Raw genomic sequence first — 25,478 nt, 5'->3', positions numbered from 1 at the left:
CAAGTGAAGCACTGTCCAAGGAAGAAAATAAGGAAGTTTTGGGGATCCGTTAATGGTACCTACACATATTACATTGAAATAAGCAGAAATTATTGGTTCAGAAAGAGAGATGCAGGAGATTCATACTTGAAACTCGCCTGTCTCATGGTATATTGTGAGATCTCAATGTAGATGTTTAGTCTAGTTCCCTCTTGCTGTCATCTCTTTCCCCGTCTCCTTTCATTTATAAAAATCTTTTCTGAATTTGTAGACTACTCTTTCCCTGACTTTCTTAGAGTCCTGACATCCTGGCTATGACTTCTTCTAGTCATTGTTGTTCCATAACCCAGGCAAGCAAGAAGTACTACGAGCTCCTCCTATATGTTAGGTCTGTGCTTTGAATACTTCTTAGGGTTTGCACCTTAGTACAGTTTACCCTCCCTCTACTTGGAAAGCTAATTTCGGCAAGATTTCCCTGCCAGGCATGGATCACTCACACACACATACACACACACACACACACACACACACACACACACACTTTTCATATTGTATTTCTGTATTTCTTTGGCCCATATTGTCAGCCTTTAGATCCTTTAACAGTAGCTCAGAGGTCCAGCCTGGTGTCTGTGCGTTCACCTATTGGCAGTGCCCTTCACTTCATAGTGATCGAGCTATTTTATGTGTAGGCCGTTTTAGACATAAATTTTATCATTAATAGCTAATATATAGAGCACTTAACTATTTGCCAGGTACCATTCTAAGCTGTTCATATTTGTGAAGTTATTTAATCTTCATAAAACGCTACGAGTTGGGTGTTGTTATCGTCCCCATTTTACAGATGAAGAAATTGAAACATGGAAAGGTTAAGTAACTTGCTTGGGATCACACAGCCAGCAAGTGGTAGATTATCCCTAAGTCTATGGTAATACTGTATAATACTTAATGTCTTTAAAACCTTGAATTTTTGTTGCTGTTCATTTTTTGTGAGATTTCACATTTATTTTCTATAGCTTCACCACATTCCTGAGAAGTAAGAATAGATATTTCCCCATTTTACATTCAGCGAAATGCACAAAGAAGTAATTTGCCTGAGACTTTGTAGTTGCTGACTTGAACCATTAGGTCACATGGGCTTCTTCCTTTCACAGAATTATTTGTGTGCATCTTGGCCAAAAGCTTTAGGGGAGAAGTGACTTTTAAAAAGCTTTGCTTCTGGGGAATACCTGAGTCACAAGTTTGGTTGCAGTAGGGATTTTGATTGGCCTCCCTGTAGTTAAGGCCTCTGAGTTGGTTTTCTTGCCAAAGCAAGCAGTAAGTGCCTTCTGTCAAGAAAACAGAAACATGTTGTTAGCTATTTTGAACAATGTTAGAAATACATTGCAGTGGGAAGGAGCTGCCTCTGACTTCTGCCCACTTCTTGAAATATTTTAAGGCTAGCCGTTTGGAAACTTTATCAGTCCCCCGTGTAATCACAGGGAGACTATTTGTTGTCCCCCAAAGCTGAGATTTCAGAGGTCTTGTATCAGTGGACAGAGTATGGGTAGTTTTTGTTTGTTTTTAGTGATCTCTGGTTCTTTGTTTGCCACCTTGTGCAGGAGCTTCCAGTCCCTATTAGTAGAACGTGAACTGGTGATTCTCATTCTTGTAATGAATGTCTGCTCTCTCATTTCTATTCTGCCTGTGGTGCTGAGGTCTTCCCTGGGTTATTTCATACAGTTAAGATCTTGTAATCAGTTGCTGCTATCTGGGTGTGCTTTATTAAGAAAAGAGCTAGCTTCAAATATGAATTTTTCTCTGGGAGAATTCCAGTTCTCCTCCCATTTCCTTCTATGTGTTTTTTTCTTTCCCTTTGTTCTCTAGAGCCAGTTGTACAAGTTTAAAACTGCTGAAATGATCAAGCAGTAGAAGCAATTATCAGCAGTATTTATTTATAAATTTTTTTGGTAACACAGTCTCTTCTGGTTTTTTTCTTTTTTGATCAAGTCATTCCCGCACAAATCTCAGGAAACAACATGATAAAGTTAGTGTCTTACAGTAGTTACAGAAATGTTTTGTCAATATTAGCAGTAATTTCCATGGATCTTCAAGATATTTCCTTCTGTTTTAACTCATCTTATTGACTAGATAAATGAGATAAGGCATATAAAGAGCTTGAAACATGAAAAGTGTTCAGTATGATTTAGCTATTATTATTACATTTGTTTCCCTTTGTGCCTTGAACTATTGACTTCCTAACTCTTCCTTTCTCATAAGTAATAGAGTCTACTACAAAACTTGTGTTTGGTTATACTTTATGTGAGAGACACTTCCTATCCTCCCTCTTCCTACCCACCCTTCCACCACATAGACTTCAAAAGTGCATCTCTGCCAACATAGCATTCTAAAGTTCATCATTCCACAGCAACTGTGTTATAAAACAGTGCCAGGTATGGGACAGTCTGTGGCATCTGGACTTTTATATGGAACAACCCTATAAATCAAGAAAGATTTCATTTGTAGAAAGAGTTGTGCTACCTGAAAGAGTTTGAAAACCATTGCCTTAAATATTGGCCCTGGCAGTATTGAATTAGTTTTAGTTTGTAGGTAGTTATGAGAAAAAGTAATCCAGTGTTGTTTAAATCTTTGAAGTTGTTAGAAATGAACAAAAAGAATCCATGGTAGTTAATTTTTTTTTATACTTAAACTTTTAAAAATACTGCATTCACTCACCTCTCCAGATTATCCAGCTAGGACTTCAGTTATTTTTATCTCAGACCCAAGAGAGAATGGCCTGGATAATGTACTCCTGGACATCTCCCAGTGATTGAAGTTACATACATATATAGCACATCTGCTCATAGCACAGCGTGTAAGATCTTGGTATTGAACCTTTTAATCTAAGAATATCCTAAGGGTAGGTAGCAGTGAGATGCACAGTAATGAGTTAGTATGGAGTATCCAAAATTTATTTCTATTATCTAGCCAGGGTTGTTATATTGATAGTGCATCAGGATTGTACATTGCTCAGCAACTTTTGTTTGCTTTCATGTTATAATCAGTGATACTAATGAGCCATTGTGTTCTGTTCTCTTACTTGATTGATCCCACTTTTTTCCTACCTTAAAATCTAGTTCTAGCCGAAATGTGGGCTTTGAATTATACCATGGAGGTATCCTCAAGGATTTCTGCTAAGATAGGTAGCTGGGGATTAGAGTAAAGAGAAGAAGTTCAGCTAGAGTGGATCTGACTTAACCATTCCAAATAAGATTTTATTTGAAAACAAGGTTTAAAACATATAAATCTTTGCTGATGCATTGCCCCCATGGGATAAACTTGAATCTCACATTCTTTGGTTGAGGAATGAGATTATATTCCTGTTTTGAGTTAATCAGCATTTCAGAGGCTCTAGGCTTAGATGCACTAGGCTCTATTTTGGAATTAAGCTTACTACCTTGAAAGAAGCGATTCTTAGACACAGCCAGATTTTTTTGCTACAAAGGCTGGTGTGTTATTAGAAATACTATCTAACATTGAATAACATATTTTAGTTTTTCAGAGGACACATGGCAAGTCATTGTGTTCTCTAGAGTCTCTTTCTTCTGCAAATAGATTCCGTAATTAAAATACCCCAAACTCTCAACTTACACAAAATTTTAGAAGATAACCAGTTATTAAGGTAGTTCTAGAATCTACTACAGTCATTAAATCTTAAGGTGCTTTCAGAATCCATAGATGTGAAGAATGGTTTAATGTAGCATAGTATTAAATTATGTATTACTCATATTTTCTTCTAGTGTTGTTAATAACTGGTCATCATTTCTTAACCCTAGGGGTCTTCCAACTGTAAAAAGCCTGTGGGGTTTTTTTGCTTCTGAGGTGTTTTTAAAATATACATTTCATTTTCACTTGAGCCAGATTTAGAATATAGGACTAACAGAGAGAAAGTAAACATGTTAGACTGTTTCAGTGTTTTTCCTGCTCAAGGCTCTGGAACCAGACTGCCTAGGTTTGGATCTCTGCTCTGTGCTTAGCAGCTGTGTGATCTTGGGCAGTCTGTTTTGGGCTCATGGTATATAGGGTATGTGAGGGATTGATAGGAAACAAGAGTAGAAAGGTAGGCATAATCAAGACAAAGGGTCTTATATAACATGCAAGAGTTTGAACTCCTAAAAGTAGATGGGAAGCAATGGAAGAATTATAAATAGGGAATTACACCATAAAATTATGCTTTAAGATATTACTCTGGTACCATCTGGAGGAGGTGAATTGGAGTGAGGCAAGAATGGAGTAAGAGAGTAATGATGCCTCTCTTACAAGATGACATCAGGATGACAAGAAAGACAAGATGCCGGAGCTAAGGAATAGGATTAGGGATGAAGATAAGAATTTGAGAGAGATTTGACTGTTCAGTACAGTACAGATAAGACTCATTGACTGACTAGATAGAGAGGAGGAGGGAAAAGTTCAGGCTGATTTCTGTCTTGGACAGCTAGCTTTACTATGATGCTATTAGCCAAGATAAGAGTTTTAGAGGATGGGAAAGGGGCAGAATACAAGTTTGCCTGTGAGTAGAGATAGTCAATAAGAACTGGAACTTGAGGTAGATACCTGAGTTTGAGATTAGATAGATAGATAGATAATATTTAAAACCATAGTAATGGATGAGTTTCTAGGAATAAAGTAAAGGAAAAGAGAAATGTAAAGAGAACCTTTAGGAACTGAAGATGGAAAAAGAGTGGCTATGGAAAGAAAGAACCAGAACTATTGTATGGATTTAAACTTTTGCTATTCGTGGCCTCTTTTCTCCTTATTCCCAGTGTCTTTAACATGAAATTAAAGCCAGGAAAGGATTGGGAAATGGGCAACCAAGCAGGGCATGGCTTTTACATTGGTTAGGCTACTTAATGGAACTTTTCACTATAGAATGCAAAACCCGACACCCTAAACAGTTGCTGCTCCCCAACTGAAAACACCTACTCTGGGAAAATATCTACACTGCACCTTTATTCACATTAGTCTTATCTTGACATTGTCTCTTTTGTTTACTCCTGTGCAGTTATAACTATAATTAATATTCATTTTTATGACTATTCTAATAGATGTATTACTAAAGTTTAGAGATTCACTGTATGTACTAATAATATACATAACAATGTCCAAAAGAAGTGTTTAGTAGGAAGCAGAAATGATAATCTACAGAGTAACACTATAAAATATATACATAGGGGCAAAGAACTTCATTATAATTTACTGATGAGAGAAATTCAGTATGCTAAGATATTTTTATGTTTCCAATAGATATATTTTCTAATTTTTAAAAATTTGTATTATGTTTTCTGATTCTCTGGTTGAATAGACAAGGTTTTCTAGACAGTGAGCGTGGAATAGTTAGCAGTATGAGGTTCAAAGTTTCGGTAAAAGTTTTTTCTTTCTTGGCTTTATTTATACTATTTATATATATTTATTATTTATATGTACTTATTTATAGCTCTGAAGATGGCTGTGGTTGATATCTATCATTCTAGGTTAAAGGAGAGACAAAGACGGAAAAAGTAAGTATATAAAACCATCCTGCCTTCTTCCAGCTTTGGAATATTGACCACATACAGTCCATGAGAACGTTCCACATGTGGCTCATCTTGGGATGTGTTAGGGAGGACACTTATCCTCCTTAGGCCTTAAATTTTCCATCCTTCAGATAAGGATAATAATTCCTGTCTTGTTTTTAATTTCTTCCATCTTTACTCTTTGTTGATGTTATAATGAATGAAGAATAATATGAGTACACTGTTTTAAGCTCTTTGAAAAAAGCAACAAGGTAAATTCAAGGTGTTATTGTTATGCTTTTTTAATGCTCTCATTATAATTGCTCACTTTTTTCGAGAAGTCTTTCATCTAAAAGGATTTCAAAGAAATTCTAAACAAGTTTTAGGCACTCTGGTTATTCCTTTTCTTTGTAACAGATCAAAAAATTAACATTCAGACATAGAAATTATGGCTCTCAGATTCCTTTTGGATTATAGAGACTTTAACAGTTCAGAGAGGGGTGTGCAGAGGGTATGAATATGTGTGTGTGTGTGTGTGTGTTACTGTGGTGTTACTAACTATAGACACAGTGGTATTTCAGCAATACAAAGGAGAGAAGCTGGGGTACGGTGGTGCATATGAAGGATTGCGGGATCCCAGGAATTTGAGGTTGCAGTGAGCTATGATTGTGCTACTGCACTCCAAAGCCTGGGCAAGAGTGAGAACCCGTCTCTTAAAATAAAAAATTAAAGAAAAAGGAAAGAGACTTGGGAAGCACTCTTACAGAACCAAGATGTGATCTAAAATAAAACTTACTCTCTGTGTCTGGAGTTAGCTTCTATGAAGTGCTGAAGTTTATCCAGTTGCTCTTGTGAGAAGCTTCATTGCTAGTCATGAATACCTCTGGTATAAATCAGAGGTTCCAGACATAAAAACCTGCATACTTTACTTAAATTTTATTTTGCTTGAAACATACGATTAGAGCCAAGAGAGTATTGTAGAACTCAATTATTGAGGTTGCTATTAGATCTTTGTTTATGATGCCCTTCCATTAAATATGCACAATATATATTTATTTCTAATAGCTTCAAATTGTTGTGTGGATGCAGAGTTATAAGTGTTGAATGTGTGATCATGGTGCCCTTTTATGGTTAGCAGATTTCTCCTTAAATGGCTGTTCTCAATTATCATTTCCACAAGCTGAATAGATTAATTTTATGGCATGGACACAGATTCCCTTCTGTTTCATCTTAAGTGACAGACGCATGTTTTTCAGTATTTGTGAGTGGTCATTGATGCATTCATTCATCCAGCAATTAGTTATTGAGCATCTACTATGCTTACAGAGAAGAAAAACCAGTGATACTGGAGAGCCTAAAACTGTGTTAGTGATTCACTGACCTGTAGAAGTTTGTGGGAGTGACTTCTTTGGACCTCAGTATTCCAACCTCAGAGTGTTTAGTATGTCTAATGAAAGCTGCATGTGGAAAACATTATTAAATGTGAAATTAATTCTAATACACAGTTTATTATGGTTTTTTATTCTAGAATTATAAGAGACCACGGATTAATCAACCTTAGAAAATTTCAGTGTAAGTATTAGCAGTATTCTCTATTTTACAGTTTCTTCCAACGATTTTGAATAGTTTTAAGTAAATCATTTATGGCAGTAGTTCTTAATCCAAGTTGCACATTGGTATCACCTAGGAAGATTGATTTAAAATTATGATTAAAATTAAAATTTTAAAATTAAAATTCTGATGCCTGGGCATGGCCCCAGACTAAGTCAGAATTTCTGGGGTTGGAGCTAAAGTATCTGTATTTTTTAAAGTCTTTAAGATGATTCTGATCGATAGTGAGAGCTTGAAGAGAGATTGAAAAGTGTCTTTTCAATCTAAATTAATTTGTAGTCAACAGCACTTGTATAAGAATTATATTTTAAAAATTAGGGCCAGGTGAGGTGGCTCATGCTTATAATCCTAGTACTCTGTGAGGCAGAGATGCAAGGATTGCTTCAAGTCAGGAGTGTGAGACCAGCCTGAGCAAGAGTGAGACCCCATCTCTACTAAAAATAGAAAAATTATCTGGGCGTCGTGTTGTGATGTGTGCCTGTAATACCAACTACTTGGAGGCTGAGGCAAGAGGATCACTGAGTCCAGGAGTTTTAGGGTGCAATCAGTGTAGCTGCAATGAGCTATAATGTACTCTACGCAGGGCAACAGAGTGAGACTATCTCCAAAAAAAAAAAAAAAAATTAGGGCCGGGTGTGGTGGTTTATACCTGTAATCGTAGCACTTTTGGAGGCTGAAGTGGGAGGATGACTTGAGGCCAGGAATTCAAGACCAGCCTGAGCAATATAGCAAGACCCTGTTTCTACAAAAATAAAATAATTTGCCAGGTGTGGTGGTATGTACTTGTAGTCCTGGCTGCTTGGGAGGTTGAGGCAAGAGGATGGCTTGATAGAACTTGGCATCCAATGGGTAAAAAAGAAAAAAAAAGGATGGCTTGAGGCCAGGCTTTTAAGGCCAAAGTGAATTATGATCATGCCACTGAACTCCAGCTTGGTTAACAGATCAAGACCTTGTCTCTAAACAACAACAACAAAAATTCTGAAGCCAAAATAAAAAAGTAACAATTAGTATAGTAATTACAGCATGAATATTAATAGATCATTTTCTGGATAGAGTCATGTTTTACATGTGTTAAACATATAACATAACCTTGATCTTCAGGTTGTAAAAATATTTTTTAGAAAAATGAACAGAAAGCGATACCTTCAGTTTGCATAGTGGTAGACAAATAAAATAAAATAAATGACATTTAACATTGTATGATGGTGATAAAAAACATATAATGATTTTTAAATGAATGCTAACTATGACCTTACTCTTTAAAATACTGTAGATACCTAAGCAGGGCAGAAAAAGGCCCTGTACTTTTTCTTCTACAATGCAGACTCTGTTCCACAAATAAGAATGGTAATAATAATTGTGCTTTTTATATAAAAATCTTTATAATAGTGTGTCATAATACTTTTTTTGGTAAAAGTACCATTTTGTAAAATGGTTATTGTAGAAAACATCCCAATTGATAAAATCGTGTAGGGGTATCTTTTTGACACTCTGTGACACTGTAGGGTTCAAGTCAGCCAGAGAGGTTAAGTGTCTTTTCAATCTAAATAAAAATGTATATTTGGGGCCGGGCGCACTGGCTCACGCCTGTAATCCTAGCTCTCTGGGAGGCCAAGGCGGGCGCATCGTTTGAGTTCAGGAGTTCGAAACCAACCTGAGCAACAGTGAGACCCCGTCTCTACTATAAATACAAAGAAATTAATTGGCCAACTAATATATATAGAAAAAATTAGCCGGGCATGGTGGTGCATGTCTGTAGTCCCAGCTACTCTGGAGGCTGAGGCAGAAGTATCACTTAAGCCCTGGAGTTTGAGGTTGCTGTGGGCTAGGCTGATGCCATGGCACTCACTGTAGCCTGGGCAACAAAGTGAGACTCTGTCTCAAAAAAAAAAAAATCTATATTTGTTTTTTAAAAAATGTAGCCATGATCATAAGTATGTCACATTGTATGTCCTTTATTTTTTTGCTTTGTATTACATATTTTTCAAATTGTTGTGGTGTTTTGAGGATGTCATTTTAAATAGTTACATAATATATACTTTTAATAGTTACACAATATATGTTGTGTATATATAGATATATAATAATGTGCTTACCCCATCTTTTGTTTTTAGATATTTAGCTTGTTTTCATTTTTTAAAAATAATAATATAAGCAATACTGTGATGAACTTCTTTGTGAATAAAACTTTGTCTATATTTAGGGATTTTTTAAAGGCAGATTTTTAGAAGCAGGATTAATAGGTCAAAAAGTATAATTATTAAAAATTCTTGATTCATGCTGCCAGATTGCTTTCCAAAAGATGGTTTTATCAGTTTATATTCCTTGTAGCAGTGTACGAGATTGCCTATTTAACCCCATCCTCGTCAAGAGCTATGGATTTGCAAAAATAATTCAGGATCAGATTTCCCTTGTCCTTTCTATAAACAGCAGCTGGTCATATTCAGCCAGCTCCAATGGTAGGTTCTCTATCTGAATTCGTGGGTTTTCCATAGTAGTTAGTTAGATTTTGACCTTTATTCTTAGTAGACATTGAATCTTGCATAAATTCTATTTTCAAGTGATAGAAAGAGGTCAGTTTGTTTTCATTATTCTATTAACTATATTTTTTCCAGGTATAGGGCTGAGGGAGAATCTGTTGCATCTGAGAGTGTAGATTAAGTTGTAGAAGTAGCATGAGCAATGTGGTTTCAGAGGTTTTCAATTGTCATTATACTGAATGTACAAGTTATAATAATATGGTAGGCCAGGGTTTTTTCCCTTGAAATTTAAAAATTTTACTCCATATTCTTCTATGTTATCCCTCGGGGATGGGGGTGGGGTGTAGTGAAAATAATCTGTGGCTGCTCATTAAATCACCTCCTATAATTTGTAGCTAAGAATGTCTCCTGCAAGGAAAGAGATTCATCTGAAAGGAGGACTTAATTTAAATAACTATCACAAGTGAAAGCCTGTATCTTTAGTCCCAAGAGTAGATAGAAGTAACCTAGTTACTACTGATTTTCACATTGAAATTACCAAGTAGCAGTTTAAGAGTTCCGGCACTCTAACCTACCAGTTTTTATTAGCCAGTTTTACTCCCCATCTTTGCAGATACTTCTTTTGATTAGAAATTTGATCAATAGTGATTCCCACAGTTGCTAGCCCTGGCTACCTTGTGTGTATGACCATTTACTTGGATGATAGTTGTCAAATATAACTTCAGTAGTAAATTAAGTTGTAATACTTGATTTAGTTTAGAGAAAGGCAAAATGACCCATATGGAGAATGAAAAAATATATACCTCATTTGAGGATGTATATGTGGGGAGAAGATTTCAGGTGGGACATGCAAGAGGTTACACATTTTTCCCCAGCTAATCTACCTCTTCTAGAAGGATTATTGTGTCTGTGATTTCCTTGTTTTCCTGCAGGAGTTAATACCATAAGTTTTGGCCAACATTGTTCCTAAAAATGCAAGCTCTGCCTTTGTCTTTTCCATTGCAGCCAGCAGTTCCTGCCCCTGTATAGATTAAAAGACAGTGAGGTGTGGGAGATTAGTAGTGCTCAGTAGTGGAGATGATCTCCAGTGATAACAGCATCCCTGTGGGATGGTTGCTGTGATGCTGTTACCATTGTGATTAGTGTTTTGCATTCTTGGCTTTCCTGTTTGCTTCCTGTCATGGGTAAGTTAGTCATGTGAGGTTAGGAATAATGTCCTTTCAAAAACATGCAGAAAACTTAGTGATTCTTCATTTTTCATGTCATGGTTGTGTTTTACTTTATCTGTAGTAATGGAACGGCGCTATCCCAAGGAGGTCCAAGACCTTTATGAAACAATGAGGCGATTTGCAAGGATTGTGGGGCCAGTGGAACATGACAAGTTCATCGAAAGCCATGCACGTGGGTGGTTTTTGAGCCTTGAGCAAGTATTTGTGTGTATGTATGTGTGTATGTTTGTGTATTTATATAAATGGGAGAGATAATGGTGTGTTTTGTGTGAAGTTATGTAAATAAATAAATGGATATTCCTGTCGTCATTCCCCTTTATTACCATGAGATAAATTTGGGACTGTGGAGGTGGGAGAAAAGAGTTTAAAAAGCCTATTGGCTTTCTTTTTTCCCAGATAAACAGCAGTGTAGTAGTTTTTCTTCCTACTTTTTATTATGGGAGTTTTTAAATATATATGAAAGTACAGATAATAATATAATGAGTCCCCATGTATCCATCACCCAGCTTCAGCAATTATCAGCACGTGGCCAGTCTGATTTCATCTTTACCACCCACTCCCCTTCCTTCCTGCCTGCCATCAACTGGATTATTTTGAGGCAAATCCAAGATACCATATTATTTTGTTCATAAATACTTTACTATTAAAACTAGTTTTAAAAATGAGGCAGAGTTGGATGACTCATGGAGATAGTACTTCCATCATTCTCTTATCTTTCTGTGGTATTCCTGAGAGAGCTCTACCCAGTTACCATTTGATTTTTCACTATAAAAAATTAAAGTTGTTATGGCAGTAAGGCCAAGACTTTAAAACAGTCTGGACTTAGTGGCTTATTCTGTGCTCTCCATCATAAAATTTGTGTATTTGGCTCCGAAGTTTAGTTTTTGGAAGGTAATTTACCAAGGCTCTTATCCTATTCTCCTCATGTGAATATTTCTTTTTTTTTTTTTTTTTTTTTGAGACAAAGTCTCACTTTGTTGCCCAGGCTAGAGTGAGTGCTGTGGCGTCAGCCTAGCTCACAGCAACCTCAAACTCCTGGGCTCAAGCAATCCTCCTGCCTCAGCCTCCTGAGTAGCTGGGACTACAGGCATGCGCCACCATGCCTGGCTAATTTTTTCTATATATATTAGTTGGCCAATTAATTTCTTTCTGTTTATAGTAGAGACGGGGTCTTGCTCTTGCTCAGGCTGGTTTCGAACTCCTGATCTCGAGCAATCCGCCTGCCTTGGCCTCTCAGAGTGCTAGGATTACAGGCATGAGCCACTGTGCCCGGCCCCATGTGAATATTTCTTACATAGCATTGTGGGCATTTATTTGAGTCAGGTTTGTTGTCCTCACCAGATACCTTGTTTGGTTGGCATTCTTGTGTGGTTTGTACTGGGTGACTGATCCTTTACTTCCTGTCCCAGTTTGTCTCATCCCTGGTTTATGTGTCACTCCAAAGAACTATACTCCATGGATTGTCCAGGCTCTTCCTTCATTCTTTGTTTCAAAAGCACCCAAATTTAAATGTTTTATCACATAATAACCCAAGCAGTACAACCTGATCTGTGTACTCCCAGGAGGCAGAAACCTTTGGTTTATACAGTGCTCTATTCCTATAGGAAAAAAGCTGTAAAGAAACTACCTGGGGCTTGAGCACAGAGTTTTTGTCCTTCTCATGCATCAGGGCCACATCATACAATATTAGAGACAAGTTTCATAAAAGAACTTCGGCATGTGGGTAGAACTTTTAATGGGATAGGTAAAGCAGGGAAACTTGGTTGTTTAAAAAATTATCTTCATTACTTTTTGTAGACAAATGAACTCAGCCATTTCACTAAGTTTTCTAGGAGACAATTCCCCAGCTGTTGCTTCTGGAGATAGCAGCTGGAAGACAGCTGGAGTAGGTTTCAGTTTGTGTGTAAAATTTCTAATGAGAAGACCAACAATAGGAGTCCCCAAATGAAATTACCAAGTCTTTTATATAAGGCAGAATTACAGAAAATACTCATATCAAAAATGCTCATTGATGTTGATTTTGTTTTTCCAATTTTTTTCCTCCTTTTTGGGGAAAACAGTGGAATTTGAACTCCGGAGGGAAATCAAGAGGCTTCAGGAATATAGGACAGCAGGCATTACCAATTTTTGTAGTAAGTATGCTTTAGCTACATACTATATCAGAGGGCAGGTATCTTCCAAACATGTAGAGGAAGTCTCTGAGGGGTTGTAAATAAGCTTTCCTTTTTCAAAATGTTTTTAATCTTTCCAGTAATGTTTCATCTATTTAATGCCTATGAATACCTTTATATAGGTTATCTGAGATAGAATAAAAGTTATGAGACAAAGAAAAGAGGTACTGCTTTAGATTTAGGATTCTGCTGTGGCTACTAAAAAAGTAGTTTTGTATACCAGGTTTTAGTGTCAGCCCTTTTAAATTTAGTGATGCCTGGTCTTCTCATTTTAATAAAATAACCAAATTTCACCTGGCTCTAGGTGCTTGCATCCCAGTTACTTGAGTTAATAGTTGCTAATATCTATCAGGTGTTTACTATGCACCAGGCCCTGTGCTAAGCATTTCACCTGGATCATGTCATTGAATTCTCATGACAAATTCATGAGGTACTGTTAGCTCCATTTAATGAAGAAACTAAGGTATATTGAACTTGAAGAGCTAGAGCTTGCGGTCTAGACTTAGACAGATTGGTTTTATATTCTGGCTTCCCTGTTTACCAGCTCTGTGATTCTATTCAAATTTCAATTTTCCAAGTCTCTTAGAGTTAGTGTGAGGATTAAATTAAAGATGATGTGTGAAAACATAGCATATTACATGGCACACAATAAATCCTCAATAAATGGCAGTTTCTCTTGTTTTGCTGTTATTGTGGGAATGATCTCTAGCATCCCCTCCTTATTCCTATTTGAAGTCTTTCTGACTTCCCACAAGAAGTAGCTGTGCTTCTTTTTTTTTTTTTTTTTTTTTTTTTTTGAGACAGAGTCTCGCTTTGTTGCCCAGGCTAGAGTGAGTGCCGTGGCATCAGCCTAGCTCACAGGAACCTCAAAACTCCTGGGCTCAAGCAGTCCTGCTGCCTCAGCTTCCCAAGTAGCTAGGACTACAGGCATGTGCCACCATGCCTGGCTAATTTTTTCTATATATATTAGTTGGCCAATTAATTTCTTTGTATTTTTGTAGTACAGACGGGGTCTTGCTCTTGCTCAGGCTGGTTTCAAACTCCTGATCTCGAGCAATCCGCCCGCCTCGGCCTCCCAGAGTGCTAGGATTACAGGCATGAGCCACCGTGCCCGGCCGTAGCTGTGCTTCTTTACACAGCCCATGAATGTAGGTTCAGCCTACTATAATGGTTCTTTATTTTTAACAGTGGAAACTGTTTTTGAAATGGAATTTTATGTGAAGCCCCAATCCACAAATAAGAAAAAAGTGGAATTACTTTCATTGAAGTTTGATGGTTCAAGTTACGTGTAGAGAATGGGACCACTAGTATTTCGGAGTGCCCTTTCTCTTTACATTAACCACTGAGATGCTTTCTTAGTATCCTGGGGCTCTATGGAATGTATTTTTTTTTTTTTTTTTGAGACAGAGTCTCACTTTGTTGCACAGGCTAGAGTGAGTGCCATGGCATCAGCCTAGCTCACAGCAACCTCAATCTCCTGGGCTCAAGCAATCCTACTGCCTCAGCCACCCGAGTAGCTGGGACTACAGGCATGCGCCACCATGCCTGGCTAATTTTTTCTATATATATTAGTTGGCCAATTAATTTCTTTGTATTTATAGTAGAGACGGGGTCTCACTCTTGCTCAGGCTGGTTTCGAACTCCTGACCTCAAGCAATTCACCCGCCTTGGCCTCCCAGAGAGCTAGGATTACAGGCGTGAGCCACCGCGCCCGGCATGTGGAATGTATTTTGAAACTCAACTGGTGTAATATCTTAGAATCTGTATAATTTTGTTAACATGTAGAAAACACCATAAACGCTTCTGTTTAGCAAATGCATATAGAGACTCCAATACCTAATTTTGATTACCAATATTTTTTGCCTCTGGGAAATAGTGAAGAGGACTAGTACTGGTCAAAGATAACTTCTTTAAAAAATTCTTATTGGTTTTTAAGGAAGACCGTATGTTCATAGTACTGTGTGACTTAGAAAGATTTATAGAAAAAAACAGAACAGGAACAAATACGATAGTAGTAAAAGTTAGTTACGTTTTTAAGGGAGGAAATATGAATGACTCTTATTTTCTTTGTATTTTTCTGTTTTCTCCAAAATTTCTTACTGCACCGTCAAACTCCTGGGTTCAAATGATGCTCATGCCTCAGCCTCCAAAATAGCTGGGATTATAGGCACCCACCACCACTCCTAGCTAATATTTTCTATTTTTGGTAGAGAAGGGGTTTTGTGTTGCTTAGGCTGGTCTTGAATGCCTGAGCTCAAGTGATCCTCCTGCGTCAGCCTCCCAGAGTGCTAGGATTATAGGCATGAGTCAGGGTGCCTGGCCATGGCCCCAAATTTCTTAAAGATAGAGAAAGAATAAAAATAAATTAGTGTTAAAGGGATTTCAGGTGGGTACATTGGCTCATGCCTGTTATCCTAGCACTTTGGGAGGCCAGGGTGGGAGAATTGGCTTGAGCCCAGGAGTTCAAGGTTGCAGTGAGCTATGGTGATGCCACTGTACTCTGGCCCAGGTGACAGAGTGAGACCCTGTCTCAGAAAAAAAAAAAGGAAGGGGGGGTTCAGACTAGGGGAAATCTACTTTGCTCTTAGAAAAATAACTATGATAGCAGCTTTGCAAAGGAAACCAAAGAAAGACAAACTCTTGGTCAGTTGGGAAGCCCTTCAGTTCTGCTGCACTGTCATTGCAGTCACAGTGTTTTCTACATCTCTAGGTGCTAGAACCTATGATCACCTCAAGAAAACAAGAGAGGAAGAACGCCTTAAACGCACCATGCTCTCTGAAGTTCTCCAGTATATCCAGGACAGTAGTGCTTGCCAACAGTGGCTCCGCCGGCAAGCTGACATGTGAGTAATTAGTCTAGGGTGAAGGAGGCACTCCTTCCAGGGTGCTTTGGCCTTCATGTGTATTTTTGGACACTTCTGTGGGCATCCTAAATGGCAGAGTAATAATAACTGGGTAGCTGGACGAATTCAGAAAGAACTCAGAAACAGTGTGGTACTGACAATTTTGAAAGATATAACTGGCCTCCTATAATCTTACTTTACTACTTTGATCTTACTTTAAAAAATTAGTGAATTCCCCCCAGCCTCCCACCCATGCCTTGTCTCCCTTTCCATATCTACTGGTATGATTTTCAATGGAGAAACATGTTCCTTTCCCTTCCGCATGAATGGTGTCAGCGGTGTTCCAGGTTATAAGCTTATCTTAACAAATATGAGGAATTTTTTTTTCCTCAGAACAGATTTTCTTTCTGGGTCCGTATAGTGAGATATCCTATAAAGTATAGTGCTGTCTCTCTTTACATCTCTTCAAAGCAACTCACCTGATAAATGGCACCCAGTCCCACAGGGGCTTTTGGAAATTGCTTTCTTTGATATGACCTAAGTTCAAATTCTTCTTCGTTGTAGTGATTCTGGCCTGAGTCCTTCCATTCCACTGGCTTCGAATTCAGGTAATTATTTCTCAGACCAGAGCAAGTCTTAATTGTGAAGTTTGCATTCCAAGGGATATGGTGAGCCCCCCATCCTTCTCCCTCTGTGAAAGCAAAGAGCATTGGCAGAGTAATGGTAATCAAGGGTTAGCCCAGTGTATAAACATCAGCACATTTTCAGAATCTTCATAGACAGACAGGACTATCCTCAGAGTGAGAGACAGAGGAAGAAAGAACTCCAGAGAGGTAGTATCTTTATATTACATTCATGAGCAGTTAGTTTATTGCAAATTGTATCTACCACAAATTTTGAGATTTGTCTTGCAGGAGATAAATTAAAAACTTTTTATCGAATATGAGCAAAGAAGCATGTTACATGTCCGAAACTCAGATTTCTTTATAAGTTGGAGACCTAAGATATTTGTTTCTTAGCTTTACCTCTTTGGGTATGTGGTATTTTAAGATTAGTTTACAGAGCAAGATTAAGCTATATGCTATCTCATGACCCTTGGTGATTGATAATCAATGACTGACATTTGGAGAGGTATTAGTTACAAAGCTTGGACCAAGATTGTGGTGTTTCGTTGCCTGTTTTCTTGGTTAATTCATTCCTCCATAGGCTAGATTAGTCATTTCTTCTAATCAGAACATACAGACCACTCCACTGATTAGGGATGGAATAGTCACAAAGTGACCTGTTTTATTTACTATTTCACCATTCTTTGGCAGCTTGGAACAGACCTTGTAAATTACGTCTCTCAGTAGATTGAGGATCTAGATAGGGCTCAGATAAAGCTACTTTTAAAATGATAATTTTTTTTCCTTTATTCCTTTGTTTCCAGCAATTTTTTTTTTTTTTTTGAGACAGTCTCACTTTGTTGCCCAGGCTACAGTGAGTGCCATGGCATCAGCCTAGCTCACAGCAACCTTAAATTCCTGGGCTCAAGTGATCCTCCTGCCTCACTTTCTTGAGTAGCTGGGACTGCAGGCACAAGCCACCACGCCTGGCTAATTTTTGTTGTTGTTTCTATTTTTAGTTGACTGGCTAGTTTTTTCTACTTTTTTAGTAGAGATGGGGGTCTCGTTCTTGCTCAGGCTGGTCTCAAACTCACGAGCTCAAGTGATCCTCCCACCTTGAGTGCTTGGATTACAGATGTGAGCCACGGTGCCTGGCCCAGCAATTATTTCTTAATACTTAAGGGAGAAAAGGGGCCTTTTAGGGAGTAGCCAAGACAGTGAAATCCAAGTTTTATTTTATAAGTTTCTTCCAACTCCTCCCCAAATCTAAATACAGAAATACAAATAAGTTAATACTGGCTAATTAAAATGAAGGAACTGGCTAACATGACTGTGTAGCTTTGGCATTTATGTTTTCTGAGCTATCTACACTTGCTTATTCATTGTTTCTTCCTAGGCTGGTGTCAGCCTTCTTCACCCCTTATATTTAGGTTGAGGAGACCCCTTATTCTCCTTTATGTTCTCAATTGCTCTTAAAGCAATGAAACATTGGAAGCCTGGCATCACTGATTGTAGCCAAGCCTCAGGTGACTTTTGTGAGGCACCAAATGATTTTATGTCCCTTTTTGAACATTTAGGGTAAGCCCTTATCTCCTTTGTTGATATTACAGAAAAGCCTGTTTTCCAACAGAGCTGCTTGTTATGGTCCCTCCTGTTTCTCTGCGCTGCCTGAAAAGCAGCCTCCATAAAACATTTTCTTTTGTTTAACTCAGTCCATCCATCCCCAACTGAACAGTAATCCCAAATATATATTCAAAACAAAACCAAAAAATTTTGCACAGCAGGCTTCTCATCCTGACTAGTGACCTCCTTCTTGGGTTTATTTCTCAGGTATGTGAGTTGATCTCAGCCCCTCCTTTGCTATATAATGGGTCATTGTTCCTGTGTGTGGATCTTTCAGGTAAACAGGGCTACTTTGGAAGGAACAGATATTCCCTCACATAATAAATAAGAAGAGCTTTTTGCTGGCCTAACAGTCCACCTTTGATCTGAAGGCACATAGTACTTGGTTAATTACCATGTTTGCCTTGTACTGCTGGCAGAGTGGTGAGGATTAGGGAATGTCTCTCCTGCAGAGTTGTTATTTCCATTCATCAGCTGTCAAGGCAGGCAGTGTATGACCTTTCTTAACTGGATGACATCCGGGCTTCAGATTTTATAGTCTCCTATGTGGTTAGGAAGAAATAGGTGATAACTACTGTGGTAAGTAGTTATAGTTGATGCTAAGGTATATGTGATTGTCTGTGTAATTTAGCAGTTTTAGGTAATATCATGTGCTCTGAATTATCTGTTCAGCTGAGGTCAGCTCAAAAGCTTGGTGTGCAAATATTTTTTGGTTTTGTTTTGAATATATATTTGGGATTACTGTTCAGTTGGGGATGGATGGACTAAGTTAAACAAAAGAAAATGTAGAAGTTTTGTGGAAGTTGCTTTTTAGGTGAGGCAGAGAAATGGGAGGGACCTGAATTATATTGAGGGCACATAAGTTACCATTTTTATTTTCAAGTAAATATTAGGGTGTCCATGTTGCTAGCTAAACAGGCCTGAGGGGGTGAGGCAAGATTTCCTACAGCTAGATAATAGTGATTCTATACCTAGCAGGCCTGGCTGCACTGAACTGTTTGATACTTTACATCTGAGGAATTGTGACTCCTGTGAAATCTATGCCCTTTCTGTCTGTATCTATAGGTAGACGGAGTGCACCACCCTTGAACCTCACTGGCCTCCCTGGTACGGAGAAGCTGAATGAAAAGGAAAAGGAGGTAACAAAAAGGAGAGAGACTAGACGAAAGAGAAGGGGGGCTGATTATTCACTGAGTTGTCATTACAAATCCACTATATAATCAAACCTGTTTTGCTCCATTTATCTAACATACATACAGCTCTGGTGTATCCTGAAAGTAAAAGAGCAAAAGAGCCAGCTCTTTTGCTTGTCACTCTGCTATGATTCCTCTTTTGGGAAGTAACATGTAACATGTAAATTAAATAATAGCAACTATTATTTAATGAGCATTTACTGTGTTCTCTATTAAGTACTTTATACATGAATGTAATTTTTTATAAACTTAAAATAGCTTTTACATGAAAATACGTATTTCCTATTAGAATGGTCACTTTGAAAAGTTCTACACTTATTCCAACAGTGTAACTGTCACTTAAAACATTTTTTTTTTTTTTTTTTTGAGACAGAGTCTCACTCTGTTGCTCGGGCTAGAGTGCCATGGTGTCAGCCTAGCTCACAGCAACCTCAAACTCTTGGGCTCAAGTGATTCTTCTGCCTCAGCCTCCCGAGTTGCTGGGACTACAGGCATGTGCCACCATGCCCGGCTAATTTTTTTATATATATATTTTTTTAGTTGGCCAATTAATTTCTTTCTATTTATAGAGATGGGGTCTTGCTCTTGCTCAGGCTGGTTTCGAACTCCTGACCTTGAGCGATACACCTGCCTCGGCCTCCCAGAGTGCTAGGATTACAGGCTTGAGCCACCATACCTGGCCACTTAAAACATTTTTATGATTGTCTCCAGAGCATGTTTATAAGCATAAAGAATGTCGCACATTAATTTTTATTATAAAAGTGACATGATCTACTTTTCTTTCCAATTGCAATCATTAGACTTATATTCATATTGGTTTTATTTTCAAAAATTTAAATCCAGCCTCATAAGAATCAGCATCAAGAGTTTTCCCAAAAAATGTGTCATAGCCTCTGAAGTCCGTTCCAAAAGAAAAATTTCTCTTTTGCTCCTATTGCTCCTTTTATAATTCCCAAGGTTATTCTCTCCATCTGCCACATTGTATGATTAGTTCAGGTCAAATAATGACGACTCTTAGTATAGGAGCTAGTTGAGTCTAACTTTATCCACCAGGAACAGTAAAAATTAGTTTGGGGGTAGAAGGAAATGTATATTGTATTTATGTATTGGTGAAAAAGGTCACGGGCCAGTCTGGTTCAAATATTGAATGGCCTGGAATTTGAAGCTTTTTTTTTATCCTCACCCACATAATGGTGGCCTCAGACTGCCCATAGCTGGATAATGTGGCAGGTGAACTAGAACTGAGCCAAATTTTCTAGATTTTTAGCAAAGTGGCCTTTTCTTATCAAGGTCTCTATATCTCCTTTCCCTTCAAAGTAGGAAATGTAATCACAAAAGCAGGACTACTGCTTTATGCTGGTACTAAATATAATGTGATTCATACTTAGGAATCAAAGTATCTGTACCCTCCACCCCACTCCCACCTCTCTGTGCCCTTTGGCTCTTCCCTGACCGCTGGAATAGTGCTGGGCCTCAGCCCGGGTATTTAGTGCTTACCCCCTGAGTGAACCCAGCTGCTCCTCAGGAACACATACTTGTATTCCCTAATAAACCTGGACACCTGAGCCAGCCTGCAGGTACTAAAGGCTCTCCTAGCATCACAGCCTGGCTTTCTTCCTGGGTATCTGTCCTTAGGGAGTGTTCTCTCCAAAGAAGAGAAGGCTAAATGGAATGTGGTCCAGCCACTCATCAACTCCTATAAATAGTTGGAGGTTGATGTCACATTTAAAAAATTTGTGCTATACCTGCTGGATTAAATTATGAGAATGACAGATGTTAATGTTTATTAAATTTACCATGTCTTGCAGCTCTGTCAGATGGTGAGGTTGGTCCCTGGAGCCTATTTAGAATACAAATCTGCTCTGCTGAATGAATGTAACAAGCAAGGAGGCTTGAGACTGGCACAAGCAAGAGCACTCATCAAGATAGACGTGAACAAAACCCGGAAAATCTATGATTTCCTCATCCGAGAAGGATACATCACTAAAGCTTGAGGCTCTAAGGGCTTGGGACCAGAAGTCAGAAGTTTGGAATGTGTTGGGCCAAAGGACAATATGGGCATTCTGGAGAGTTTTGTTTTTGAGCTGAATTCTCATTGTAAAAAGAGGGGAAGGACAAAGGAACCCTTAAGTTGTATTAATGTCTACTTTCTTTCCACCCTGCTTTAAAACACTCCCTGTTGTTGGTATTATGCTGCAGAGTTGTGTGCTAGATAAGCTATTATTAAATGTGAGTGGGCATTCATTCCTAACACCTCTTGTAACTAAAAGAACCATAGTACCTCACATCACAGTGTTGGTAGAAATAGAACTAAACCACAGTCTTCAGTCCCAGGAGTTCAGCTCAGATCCATGTACTTGAGAGGTAAGTTTGCTGATTATCTGCTTTGCCTTCAAACATTGCAGACAGATTAAAAATAAAGAGAAAGGTTTTAGAGCATCAGAAAGCTTTCTCTTTCTTTCTGAGGATTTTTTAAGCTGACAACTTAGGTTCCTGAGCAAAGAGAAAGAAAATATTCCCATGATGATGGTCTTTCCAAAACTGCATCTTTAACTCTAGTGTCTGGCTTTGTACTTGGCAGTCTGGCTGTCTGATCTGCAGTAGACTTTTGAGGAGGTGGTACCAGATATAAAATGTCTCTGTTATTTTTAGAATTAATGGATTAAAATGTTTTGCTATTTAATTTGTGGGTGTGTCAAATATTCTGGTAACTAAAGCACACTTCAAGTGTTGGTTGCCGGCCCCATCATGCTGCACTGTCTCTGCTAACCACGTGTGTCCTGAACTCACCCTATTCTTACCCTGGGTTGCCCAGGGTACCAAGCCCCTGAGGATGGAGATGATGCAACTAACCTCAGCTTTGCTTTGACTGAGACCTGAACCCTAATTTCTCAATGGTGAAAAGCTAGCCTGCAATAAAAGCTGCTTTTAAAACAGACGTGAAGCAGCTTCATATATGGTACTCACTAAATATGAGGGGGAGTAGCCCCACATCTGAAACTTGGTCCTCAAACCTTTCTGCAGAATAAGAAGCCAGACTCATAGTCATGGTTATCTCATTTTATGTTACAAGCAAAGTTGTGTATAGAAATAACTTCTTCGGAATCTGCACAAATCACATCCAATAGCTGACTGATTCTTTAATTCCTTCTACATTCAAACATCTAATTAAAATATTGTGTGTTTTGTTGGAAGCATCTGCTCACATTTTCGATTGATGTAAATATGCATGCAGCTTGCTAATAGACTTCATCTAGGGGATAAGAAATGGAAAAAGACATTCTCAGGATCTGAGGGTTCAAATAGAGGACTTTGATTCTTTAAAAAGGATGTCTTGTGGAACTGGTCTCTTTTCTTTGCATAGTCATATATCTCTTAGAAAACATATTTCACTACCACCATCACCCCTAGCTGGTTATGAACGGATTGCTTCTTACCCTAAAAGGTAATTCCTATTCTGAAAATTTGGTATGCATAGACATGAGTGTCAGGTGATGTCTGTTGTAGTTGAAGAGCCCTTACTCTTGATTAAGGAAGGCTTCCTGGGAGAGGTGGGCTTTTGGGGCAATGATAAGATCCAGAGGAGAGAGAAAAATGGCAGATGGAAGTAGAAAACTGTTCTAGACATAGGGGGTGGAGGAGGATGTGGAGGCAGCAGTGGGAGCAAGGAAAATGGTGCCAAGAAATTTATTTTGCTAGAACACAAGGGGCAGCTGTGGTAGTTAGGAGTGGGAGGACAGTAGGACAGTCTGACAGAAACCTTGGAACCAATTGAACTCCCAAAAGCTGGTGGGAAATCAGATTTGATGAGGAGAATAGCATGGTTGGAAATAGCGAGAGAAAAATAAGGTGGTAATTTCAAATGACTGGATTTTTAAAAATAGGATTATTATTTCTTTGGTAAACCCAACTTTGCAAACTTTAACACCTAGAATTCCTAGTGGGTTTTTCAAAGGCAAGCCATATTTTGGGTGAAGAGTACTGTTGAAGGGAGTCACTAAGTCGATTATCTTTTTGCATTTATAATAGGAAAGCACTTGCTGATATGTGGTATGGCTGGCTATGAAACATCATTTACTTCCATCTTCTTATCACCTAGGGAATGCCAGTTAGTACCAAAAACCCAGAGCTAGTAAGTCAAGGGGCTTTCAGAGAACATTGCATTTTTCCCCTTTGCTTCTAGACAGGGTTGGCCATAAATCAACTACGCTAAATAGAGGTCTTTCCTAGTCCACATCATCTCAGAAGAGGACAAGTTTACTCTGCAACTAAACAACATGAGTAAGACCTTTTACTGTTAGGAAAGTTTTATCGCAATTTAACATTAAAGGTTTCTGCTGGCCAGGTGCAGTGGCTCACGCCTATAATCCTAGCACTCTGGGAGGCCGAGGCTGGCTGATTGCTCGAGGTCAGGAGTTCGAAACCAGCATGAGCAAGAGTGAGACCCCGTCTCTACTATAAATAGAAAGAAATTTGCATGCATGCGTCAATGAAAAAAAAAAAAAAAAAGAAATTAATTGGCCAACTAATATATATAGAAAAAAATTAGCCAGGCATGGTAGTGCATACCTATAGTCCCAGCTACTCGGGAGGCTGAGACAGGAGGATTGCTTGAGCCCAGGAGTTTGAGGTTGCTGTGAGTTAGGCTGACGCCACGGCACTCACTCTAGCCTGTGCAACAAAGTGAGACTCTGTCTCAAAAAAAAAAAAAAAGGTTTCTGCTGGAGTTCTTTGCATATCCCAGTGGTGGGAAATAGAGAAAAATCTCTTTTTGTGTAATGACTCTTCTCTGTGCTTAAAGACCAAGACTATTATCTCTCTTGAGAGACCAGTTACACTAAATATTCACAGTTTAGTTTTTCCTGGGTTACAGTTTCCATTCTTTTATTGTTTACTCCCCTTTAAAAAAAAAAAAATGAACTGGTAGTTAAGCTACCAGTCATTAGAAGCTTCTTTAGCTGGATTAGCTGGAAAAGTGGAATGGACCGATGGGATAACAACAGAATCCCAGTTTAAGTTACTCTAGCTTTAGAAATATGTAGGTACATTATAAGAGAACTAAAATCTCCAATGTGAAGAATCAGAGGCCCAAATTACACAGCAGCTTGGTAGAACTCATGCATATACTTCCCAAAAAAACACTTTTCCACCCATCTCTAGGCAGGAGAGTGGTACAATGTTCTAAACGCATTCTGGAACACCACCCATCCATTTTAAAGGATGTCCACATCCTTTGTGGATACCTTCTAGACACACATTGCATTATTCTTGACAATACAAAAAGGTTTTTTACAACTTGTATGTACCTGGCTTTTTGTTTGAATTTCTTAAAAAGTTTGAGTTAAGAGGTATTGCTGCTGTGGAAGCTTTGCCTTTCTTTCCAATGTGCTTACCCAGGTGCAGCTAACCTCTCCCAGATCTGCCAGAAAGGACCCTCTCTGGTACATGGGGCACTGCCATGTCTGTTGCTTTGTGTAGATGAGGTGACTGAGCTAAGATAAAAGATTTCCCTTTAATCAGACAAGATAGATACCCGACCTTCTGAATGAAATGTAGGTGAAATTGAACAGGATCTCAGTTCAAGCAAGGTCAGAGCAGCCTGGATAATATAATCATGCTGATTAGGCACTTAATTTGGGAATGAGAATAGTAGTGTGAGCATTTAGGGAATATTTTGGAATCTAAGCATATCCTTGAAATATACATCAGAACAGAAGTGTTAGTGTGCTGCTTTTGAGAAGAGGACAAGAGTGAATAGTTTCTGAGAGGTCTGGAAAACCAGTTTCCATATCTGATGACAGGGAGTTCTGTTCATTGTTTGCTGTCTTGGCTTCCAGCGTTGAGGTGTACTGCAATGAAAGGGTATCAGTTGCTCTTTGATTTGACCAAGCTTACAAATCAGATACATAGCGATTTAAGGGAACGATGAATGCCTTGTATTTGACATCATAATTCCTTTGTCACGAGTTACTTGCTTGTTTTGTTATGCATTATGTAATAGGCCCCCTTCCCTGTTGACAGTAGGAATAAATAAGGAAGTGGAGATAAGAATGCAGTGACCAATAAAAGGTCTAAAACCCAAAACTGAGAGCTACAAAAAATTTGATTTAACAGATGTAGGCCTGACAGTTACCGAACTTTCCCTTACCTTTGAAAACCCTGTAGTTAAACTTCGCCAGCCCAGACTTGCTCTGTGTCTTTTAGGGCTGGATAATT

The 25,478-nt window shown here is 38.4% G+C and overlaps 1 protein-coding gene across 2 annotated transcripts in view; it reads left to right on the top strand.

Annotated features, from left to right (window-relative positions):
- TADA2A (transcriptional adaptor 2A) overlaps positions 1-22,456 on the top strand; it is a 52,071-nt gene extending 29,615 nt beyond the window's left edge. Inside the window, exons 9-16 of one of the 2 annotated variants that reach the window (XM_020281293.2) lie at positions 5,450-5,513; positions 7,036-7,079; positions 10,889-10,999; positions 12,888-12,959; positions 15,709-15,841; positions 16,406-16,449; positions 19,135-19,208; positions 21,071-22,456. In XM_020281293.2, coding sequence (XP_020136882.2) covers positions 5,450-5,513; positions 7,036-7,079; positions 10,889-10,999; positions 12,888-12,959; positions 15,709-15,841; positions 16,406-16,449; positions 19,135-19,208; positions 21,071-21,256 — 728 coding nt within the window. In that variant the 3' untranslated portion in view covers positions 21,257-22,456. Of the gene's footprint in view, positions 1-5,449; positions 5,514-7,035; positions 7,080-10,888; positions 11,000-12,887; positions 12,960-15,690; positions 15,842-16,405; positions 16,450-19,134; positions 19,209-21,070 lie in introns of both variants that reach the window. The other variant, XM_075994381.1, reaches the window with a different exon arrangement.
- The last annotated feature ends 3,022 nt before the right edge of the window (positions 22,457-25,478 follow it).

Source organism: Microcebus murinus, chromosome 18 (genome assembly GCF_040939455.1).
Source record: "Microcebus murinus isolate Inina chromosome 18, M.murinus_Inina_mat1.0, whole genome shotgun sequence".
Taxonomy (NCBI): domain Eukaryota; kingdom Metazoa; phylum Chordata; class Mammalia; order Primates; family Cheirogaleidae; genus Microcebus; species Microcebus murinus.
This window is presented reverse-complemented; position numbering and strand designations above follow the sequence as displayed.